At 40.9% G+C, this 10,219-nt stretch overlaps 1 protein-coding gene across 1 annotated transcript in view; it reads right to left on the bottom strand.

The window, feature by feature from the left end:
* Window positions 1-1,241: 1,241 nt before the first annotated feature.
* ABHD17C (abhydrolase domain containing 17C, depalmitoylase) overlaps window positions 1,242-10,219 on the bottom strand; it is a 60,344-nt gene continuing 51,366 nt past the window's right edge. Inside the window, exons 2-3 of the mRNA XM_009429664.4 lie at window positions 7,171-7,350; window positions 1,242-2,708 (exon numbers count right to left, since the gene is read on the bottom strand). Coding sequence (XP_009427939.4) covers window positions 2,489-2,708; window positions 7,171-7,350 — 400 coding nt within the window. The 3' untranslated portion in view covers window positions 1,242-2,488. The remainder of the gene's footprint in view (window positions 2,709-7,170; window positions 7,351-10,219) is intronic.

Below are 10,219 nucleotides of genomic sequence, written 5' to 3'. Positions count from 1 at the left end.
GCGTAAGGCACAAATTCATATATTAGAAACAATACATATACCTTCTCTATACTTTGCAAGGACTTCAGGTAGCCACTTAATTTTTCCTTCTTGACTAGGGAGAAAGAAATAGTAAGGCACTCAGAAAGGAGACGCATCCTCACTTAGTGGAAACCAAACACCTGGAATCTGGCCCCAGGTCTGAATGGAGAACAGCTCTAGAAAAAGCCTGCAGCCCAGGAGGGGTGTCTCTCAGAAACCAATAGAGGATTTCTCCCTGGGGTTCCCACTGTTACCACACATGCAATTCTCAGAGGAATGCTGTTCCCATGCCAAACCCTGGCAAAAGTTGGAGAAACTCCCCTCCTCAGTTTTGGCAAAGCACGAGCTGCTTCCAGTGGATACAAACCATCCACATCAAGTGACAAAACCAACGAAGCAAAAGGCTTTGCCACCTTAGTTTCTGTTATTGTCAATCTTATCATTTCCCGATATTTGGCTGATGAAAGGAAATTTACTAAATAGTTTAGGAGAAAAAAGGGGGGTAATGATTACAGAAGATGCAAGCAGCACACAAATAGAATCAGAAATCAGGTCTCTGGCAACCCTGACCCGCTGGTCTCTGGCCCCAAAGGCAGGTCATTGCTTGTGCTTTTTCCCACCTAGGTCTCCCAGACTTCTGGGACAGGCATCACCACTGGAGCTTTGCTGATGCCCCCTCGGGTAAGCCAGCCCCACCCACCTGATTCAAGATCAGGAAGTAGCTGGCATATGCATGCATTCACATGTGCATACCCATGTCTTCACACCTTCCTGACCACCACTTCCTCCTAACGCACCCTTAGGAGAGTGCGTTCCAAGAGTTGAAAACTAGCATCCCTCAGCTGCTCTTTTCTGCTCAGCTAGTCAAAGGGCTGAAAACTATGGAACACACCTGTTTCAGGCTTCCCAACAAAAGAGGCACTGTCCTTCCTCTTAGCCAGGTCACAATGAGGTCACCTTCCTCAATTTTGTTTCATAGCCAGAATCCACTGCATCCTCTATTTAGATATCATCTGCACTTCACTGCTATATGCTTTATATCTTGGCTTCTTCCAAAAGTAATCCAAGGCCTTTTATAGAACAAAACCATATACCTTGAGAAAGATGGTGCAGTTTGAAAGCCTCAAGGTTTTCTTACTACATTAAGACAAAAAGTTGTTTTCTTATTCACTATTTTCTTTGATGGAGAGATGAAGAAAAAAACTGCACAAGCCCACACATTCTGATCCATGCATCCTTTATTCCATTACCAACCACTGTGCCGCATCCAAGCAACAGTACACAAACTGGCAATCAACCGCAGTCCAGTTGTACAACGATCTGAGGCTTACAGTACATTTAAGGCTTTTAAATTTGGAAAAAAAAATTAAAACCAAAGAACCCCCAAATCCAAACCCCTAACCAACACAAGTAGTATAGCAATGTTAAGCATCTCCTATTTCTGATGCTTATTTGGCGCAACTTCCAGTGTCAAAACCCAAATAATTCCTAAACTAAAAAGATTAGTTTAGTGAAATTTTAATTACATAAATTCTTCAAAGCATAAACTTGGAATTTTTGTCTTGGAAATGTTATAAAATTTTTAATAGCAAAACATAGGAATAAAAACATATTAACAAAATGTATTCAATCATTTACATTACAAACAAGGAATCTGCAGTTCATTGTTGTAGCCCGACAAAAGAAATCATATCTACCATTAAGAATCTATGCACAATGTGATTGCAAATATGTACAGTACTTTAAAAAAGCCTACAAGGAGGACTTTACAGAAGGAAAGTCGGCTAGGCTCTTTGTTAAACCAACCAGACAATCAAAATATTAAAACTCTGTTGGCTAGTAATAAATTTACACTTAAAAAAACCCCTAGTTTCTTTTTAAGAATATTCCAGTTATATTTATATGGTTACAGTTGATGAAGCTGTACATGAGAGTTCCAGTAAATTACCCTTCAGTTCATTTGTCCGGGAAAGATCAGCATGTTAACAAAAAATAATAAAGGAATTTTCACCACACTAGCTTTCCAGTTACACTATCACAGCTTCACAAATGGATTGAACCCATGTATCCAGTGGCAGAAAGAGAGCTGCATGTGAAATACCGAGAACATTGGTGGCGACAGGGCACGTCCTGCATGAATGTCAGAAATGATGGGTAAGGTTGAGAAACAGATGCGAGGCTACTTTATACAGCACTAGAAAATTGTCCCTACATTCAGCTCTCATTCCCATTCCTGCAAGGTAATGAAGCTGGGAATCACGACTGTTCAGTTTAACGTGTTGTGTGAATTAGCAGAACCACCTCTAGATACAAAAGACTGAGATTTCATCAGCTCTTTGATTAGAACACCCTAAAGGTTGGGCACTTCTTCATGGTTATCAAGCCTTTACAGCTACCCAGTTAAAGCATGTGCAAAACAGAGGACTCTTCTGTTCACAGTAAATGAGGTAAGATCAAGTTGTTGTCTTCAGGAATTAGGAAGTTCGTGAGATATGAACTGTTTTAGTCTTTCTAGGTATTGTGCATAAAGCTCTATGTCATTATGCCCAGCCCCTTCAACCCAGAGGGGCTCCACGGCTCGGGGACAGCGCTCGTACATCGCTAGGCCATGGGAGAAATCGATGACCTCATCCTCTGTACCGTGAATGACCAACACAGGAGAGGTGACTTTAGATATCTTGTCAATGCTGCAAAACAGAAAGGGGGGAGGCACAAAGAGGACTCCATTAGTTATGCTCACAGATAATACACATCACATTTAATGATAAGTTAATAATCTCCACAGGCAGGGAAATAACACCGTGGGGTTTTTTTGTTTGTTTGTTTTGTTTCGTTTTTAAATTAAGGACTTTATCTTTTAAAGCAGTTTTAGGTTCACAGCATAACTGAGAGGAAGGTACAGAGATTTCCCAGATACCTCCTTGTCCCCACACATGCACAGTCTCCCCGATTATCAATATCCCCTACCACAGCAGTACCTTTGATGAACCTACATTAACATATCATAACAGTTTGGCTTTTTCTTGCTTTATTTTTTTCTGGTAATTTAGTTTTTTTTCTTAAATCAACTTTGCATTTTAGAATAATTTTGAATTTGCAGGAAAGGTGTAAAGATAATACAGTGTATACAAAAATCAGCCAGGCATGGTGGCGCATGCCTGTAATCTCAGCTACTCGGAAGACCGAGGCAGGAGAATTGCTTGAACTGGGAGCGGGAGGTTGCAGTGAGCTGAGATCGTGCCACTGCACTCCAGCCTGGGCAACAGAGTGAGACTCTGTCTCAAAAAAAAAAAAAAGAAAACAAAACAAAAAGATAATACAGTGCCCCGACATACTCCTGACCCATTTCCTATAAGGTTAACATTGTACATTACCGTGATACATCTGTCAAAACTAAAACACCAACGTTGGTGCATTACTATGAACTAAACACCAGACTTTATTTGGATTTCACTAGTTTTTCCACTAATGTCCTTTTCCTGTTCCAGGATCCAAACAAGAATACCACACTGCATTTGGCTGTTGTGTTTGTTGAAGTATTTTATTAAAGACAGACCTCTTCAGAGCATCAGACTGGCAAACTAGCAATCACTATTTTTTATATATTATCTTTATATTACTTTTAGATTTTTTTATATTTATATATTATTTTTCAAGAGAATTTTAAAAAGGGCCAGAACTTAACATATCAAATGAATGTCTATTTGGAAAGCTGGACACTTAATCTGCTGCCACTCAAGTCTTCAGAATTCTGAAAGCTACCATCAGGATTGACTCAAAGATACACACCCCATTTCATAAAAGCAAGTGCCTTGTTTTAAAAAAATAAAAACTGTACTATGTAGTTTCAAAACTTAATGTAATGCCTAGATTTTATTCCAAATGACTTCTCTGCAAAAATCAAATCTACTCTCAAAGGATGAATATTTGAGGATCTTTACAACAATATGCTTCAGGCTCTGAAAGCATATCCAAAAGAGGAATCCAAAAGACTTTAAGCATTGGTTGAGCTGGGTGTGTAGGTGACTTCTCTGATCGGGATAACAGTCATTTCATCCACAAATAAATCAAGAGAAATGGCTCTCTCTCCATTCTGTCCTGCCAAAGAGCCTCTTGTAATTTACTTCTCTTTCCATATTTGATCCTAGTCGAAGTTACAAAAGGATACCAATTAGTACTATTTGTGGGAATCTTTTTGTTAAAAGTAACAGCTAACATTTTTTAAACATTTACCATAGCCGGGTGCTTTGCACCTAACCCACAAAATCTCTTTTAATATTTAATGAAACACAGTGAGAGAGGAATGACCACCTCCGTTTTATCAAGGAGGAAACTGAAGCTCAGAGAGATTATTAAATAACAGGAATGAGGTCGTGGAGATAATAAAGAGCTCTAACATCAATTACACATTCCAAAGATCTACAAACAACTGTCATCTAGCCTTTATTAAAAACTCAGGAAGCCGCGGACCACTTCAAGACATCCCAGAAAGACTGCAAAACCTCATCAGCCATGTAATTTGCAAAGATCAGAGCCACTGTGGCAGTATTCAATTATGCACTTTAGAAATCTTATTTGGAAACCTGCTTTCCCCCTATATTTAATTTTAAAGTGACTTCCTTTAAGAGAGTTCAATTATACTCAATTAAAAAGATATTTACTCAACAGTTACAATGGGCCTGGGACTATGCTCCACGCTGCACAGTTTAGGAGAATCTCTACTGCCTGGAGGGTGTATTTAAAGTTGACTTCCATCATCCGATCCCAAGTGTAAAGGAGGTAAAAGAAAATAAACTATAAATGAAACAATAATCTGGATTCCTTTTCCTTTTTTTAAAATTTGTTTTAATATTAAAAGGAAATGTGCAAGTATCCTCCTTTAAGTAGAGGGACACAGATGATTCTGCCATTTGGCAACAATGGACATATTAAGAAAATGTTTACCAAATTCAAATTCAATTCATGATGAAAGTCAATGCAACCATTAATGGTTTGAAATCTATCATATTAATAATTTATGGCATTAAATATGAGGATTTGTCTCCTTTGTTGTCTCCAATCACCAGCCTTTTAAAAAATTTTTTTAAGAGACAGGGTCTTGCTCTGTTGCCCAAGCTGGAGTGCAATAGTGTAATCCTAGCTCACTGCCACCTCAAAGAGATAAAGCTGGGCTTAAGGAATCTTCCCACCCCAGCCTCCTGAGGAGCTGGGACTATAGATGTGTACCACTATGGCTGGCTAACTTGTTAATCTTTTTCTGTAGTGACAGGATCTTGCTGTGGTGTTGCCCAGGTTGGTCTTGTACTCCTGGCCTCAAGTGATACTCCGGCCTTGGCCTCAAAAAGTGCTGGCATTACAGGTGTAAGCCACTGTGCCTGTCCTCTAATTACTGACCTTAATTCAATAAATTACTTAACCTCTCATTTCCTCATCTGTAAAATGAGCACAGTAATTGAACAAACATCTTTTTTTTTTCCTTTGGAGACAGAATCTTGCTCTGTCACCTAGGCTGCAGTGAAGTGGTGCGATCTCGGCTCACTGCAACCTCCGCCTCCTGGGTTCAAGCAATTCTCATGCCTCAGCCTCCCCAGTAGCTGGGATTACAGGTGTGCACCACCACGCTCGTCTAATTTTTTTTTTTTTTGTATTTTTAGTAGAGACGGGGTTTCACCATGTTACCCAGGCTGGTTTCGAACTCCTGAATTCTGGCAATCCACCCTCCTTGGCCTCCCAAAGTACTGGGATTACAGGCGTGAGCAATCATGCCCAGCTGACAAACTTCGTAAGACTCTTGTAAAGATGAAGGGGGACCATGAACATGAAATGCATAGCCCGATACCTGCCATACCAGATAAACTCAGATAAGATTAGTTGCTAATTTGTTGTTAATCATTTGCAATTTGTTGAGATGGCTGTATTTTAAGGTATATGCTAATTTAAGAGCCAGGAAAAAAAAAAAAAACTATTAGTTTTGTTGCCAGGGTAACTCCCCGCATTGCTTCCCACAAACATGCTAAGTATCCGTCTTTCAGCAAACTGGCCTCTCATTACCAATTCAGCACAAATAAGGCCACATTTGAGAGGCACATTAGCCCTACTTAGCATTCCCAGCCACGCCACTATAAATCTGCAGTGCAACTTTCCCATGAAGCCGAATCTCATTGAATCCTGGTACAAACTGCACAAAACTGAAGTTCACCCAAGGTGTTAACAGAAGGTTCCTTTCTGTGAAATGAGACAGTCTGTATAATAGATGTTTATGTAGCCAAACGATGATCTTTTATTTTTTTTCCAGCAATAGCAGGATGAAAGCAATTAATGGGTCAATCAAAAACCCTAAAACTGTGTCTTCTTTCTGCTGAGGTTTTTTTATAAAATGGCAACATGAGCTGGGCCAGTCCTGGGGTAACAATCCTAGGCCCCTCCAGCAAGGACTGTGGGAAAAGCATAAGGGGCAAAATATTTTGTATTAAAAATACTTTCCTCATGCAGGCACCTCTGCAGGGGTGAGATCTTCTGGTCAAAGTGGTAGAGCAGAATAGGGGGTGGCAGGTGATTTTGTTCATTTATACCATTCCTGTGGCTATTTACAGAAGATCAAAGCCTGGCTTGTCGAGTAACTCACTTTGCCTTTATTCTTCTATTTACAAAGATTAACTGAGCATGGTACCTTTTTGCTTACCTGTACTGTCCAACTGAAAAAGTAAGAGAAATTTCCAAACCGTGCTTGCTTGAAGTTTTTGAGTGTCTACACCACTAGTTGCCCCATCACACATATTGTATACAGCTCAAGATTTGACAAGAAGTGTCTCCGAATGAATGAGCTAGTGCTGAACTGTAAGTTCCTTTAGGATGTATGGGTGCTGTTAAAAATCCTGTATATTAGAGCTCAATCAATTAACCCTAGGCGTCAGTATACTCAAGGTCCTTATACATCATCTGGGAGATTTTCACAAGTGAGTCAGGCCTGGGAGGATAAAATCTCTGGATAGTGTGTGTCATATTTGCTCCCACATGCCCTGTGGCACCCAGCACAGGGTCTGACGTATGGCTGCATTCATTAAATATTTACACAGATATTTATGGGAGCATCAGATATAAACACAGTCATTGGCTAACTTACCACTTGTTGGACAAGCATGAACTTACCTGGGGAAAGCATCAAAGCAGTATGTTTTCCTGGTATCCGGAAAAGCCACACGCAAACCAGACATCAGAGGGGAATGGAGAATTACCGCTGCGCATTCATACCTCGAGGCCAAGTCTACCGTGGGGACAGTCCCAATGCTCTGACCATAGAGGATAATGTTCTCGGGACTCACACCATACCTGGAGAAATCAGAGGTTGTATGCCATTAGCTAAGGTATGAAGAAAGAGAGAAAGGGACAGAGAAACCCGCATCTTAAACCCATAAAATTCCCACATCCACCAGCTTAAAACCGTATCATCTAACTTGTACACTTTAGTATAAGATGAATGTGAGCTTGACAAAAACAAATGTTAGGGGCCTGTTTTGGTACTAAGTGACTATGATTCTGCCTTCCACAACGTTTGCAAAAAACAATAAACATGATATTATTTTTCTGGCTAATTAAATATATTCTTTATAAATTTCATTTCAGTAGCTACAGAGATGGTCATCTCATTTCCTATTATTCCCCCTTTATATTTTCTTTGCTAATCATAAACACACTTCTGAAGTAAAAACAAAAGCAAGTTTGGCAAATTGCAATATTAAAAACTCGAAGCAAAGTTATCATGATACAAAATATATTAACATTTATCAGAAAAAGTTTTACTGGGAGACAATTAATTCGAAGACAATTATGTTTTCTTTAGTCTCTCTCAGGGTTAAACCCTTCCAAGTCTTTCAATCCATCAGTGGGTTCCAATCCATTCTCTTCAAATTGTTAGCTAAGTAAAGGGCTGTGTGGAATACAGGCTTCATTTCCCAGCCTCCCTTGCAGCCTGGTGCGTGCAGAGACCTAAGTTCCAGCCAACCACATGTCAGCAGAAGTGACACGAGCAACCTCCAGGTCATGCTTTAAAGTGAATGGTGTGCTTTCCCCATGCCTTCCGCCTTCCTGGTGGTGGCAAGTAGATCACAGTGAGCCACCTCAGCCCATGCGGAAGGATGCGGCACCCTAGATATGATGGTGGAACAAAATAGAAGGAACCCGGGAAAATACATGCTCTCTTATTATCCTACAAAGGATGTCCAGAATATCTAAAGAGTGCTTAGAAATGAAAAAGAAAAAGACAAATAGGCGAAAGAAATGAAGACGAATGTCTAATACACACATAGAAAGATGTGATAATTTCACTAGAACATGAAGATGCAAATTAAATCCATGAGTTACTATTTTACACCCAAACGATAGGCAAAAACGAAGAAGCCAGACAGTGTTGAAAGACGGCAAGGACATGGAAAAGTGGAACGCTGTTACTTTGTAAATTAGTACAAGCACTTGGGAAAACAATTCAACATTATCTGGAAAAGTTGAAGCCAGTGAGCCAACAATTCTCCTTTTCGGAATAAATACGTATTGCAGCTTACAGGACAATATGAAATGCTTTCTGATAACAGCGTTCAGTGAAAAGAACTATGAATCCACAGCTGATCGAAATGGCAGGATTTCAGCCCAACTTCCTCCCCTCCAAGCTCCACGAAACTCCATGGAAGAATGGAGGCCCTAAAGAAAGAATTCAGGGCATTGGAACATGCTTTATGGAGAGCACCACACCTGGGCTGTGCCATGGAGACAGGAATTAAACACATGGAGGTGAGAAGGACTTTCTATGGGAGACGTGCAACGCATACCCAATGCAGCAGCAGGAAAGCACCGGGCCGGCCGGCGGGGGATGTGCTAGGATAGCGTGAATTGGAAGCTAAAGGGTTACGGGCTGTCCTGGAGATGACGGCCACTGGAGTGTCCAAGGGCGAGGTGACAATGGCAGGCAGGAGATGACAGCATGAAAAGGAAGCTGGGAGATCCGGCAGGGGACTATTAAGAATCATGCAGAAGAGAGGAAATAAAAGATTATAACAAAAACAGCATCCGTTCTCCATTTCTAAAGTGAAGTGTCTGTGTGGCCCTGCAACTTGACACCATCCAATAAAACTGTGCCTATGGAAGAGGCCCCCAGATGCAGGTTTTGCCTGGCGTTCTTGCCTGGGGCTTCATTCCCGTTGGAGTAACAGGTTATTAAAAAATGGTCAGCATGGGCAGTTTTGGTGGGGAGGTTTGAGGAAACAACTGATACAGCAGCATCCTGTGCCCAAATTCACATCAGAGACCACGGATTTTCAAACACAAAGCACCCTCCGCGAGGACTAAATGGGGAGAGGGGTTAGAAAGGAACACTGTTCTCATGTCTCAACGCTGAAGGTAAGCTGTCCCAGGGATCTCCCCAGCAGCAACTGCCACCAAGATCCTTCTTTCACGGACTGGGAAGGCCGTTTCAGCAGGAGTTCTTAACCTCAAGTCCAGGGAGTCTTTGGGGAGAGCATAAATAACATTAGGGGTCTCCCCCTCCCTCCACAATTTTCATCAGATTTTCAAAGTAGTCTACAACCCCAAAAAGCATATGGACCATGAGATGTGGCATTACAGGGAGTCTGCAGGCACCTGGAGAGAGAGAGCCTCCAATTTCCACATTTGGGGATGAGTTCTTTCCACAATGACCACTCTTGTAGACAGGCCATTCATTTTCCTATCAATTATTTTTAAAAATCATAAATCAAAGAAAATATAAGAGGAGGAGAGAAGTGAAAACTGAAGGCAGTTAATGAATGACGCACAGAAGATTAAGAGATGATTAATACTGAATATCAAAAATAAAGTAAAAGACTTCCAGGTAAAAATGGCAACCACACTAGCCCTCACCTTCTTTGATAAAATCTGGTCTGAGAGGATTATATAGGATAACATTATCATAGTTATGAGGAAGTGTTCATTTTACTTCTTATGACGAGTCCAACATATGTTTTCAAAATCCTGTCTTCTATGTAACATGCCATGGGACTTTATAAGCTCAGAGGTTGCACTGAATAAAGGAAGGAACAGGCACCGACCCAAGAGGCACAGCCCAGGAGACAAGGCAGAGGGAAGCGCCCTGGCCATCAGGCAGGCAGCTCTTTCTCCTGCCAATGTCCTGGACCAGCCATCCTCAGAGATCATGACCTTCTTTAAATGC

This window comes from Pan troglodytes, chromosome 16, assembly GCF_028858775.2.
Source record: "Pan troglodytes isolate AG18354 chromosome 16, NHGRI_mPanTro3-v2.0_pri, whole genome shotgun sequence".
Classification (NCBI taxonomy): Eukaryota; Metazoa; Chordata; class Mammalia; order Primates; family Hominidae; genus Pan; species Pan troglodytes.
This window is presented reverse-complemented; position numbering and strand designations above follow the sequence as displayed.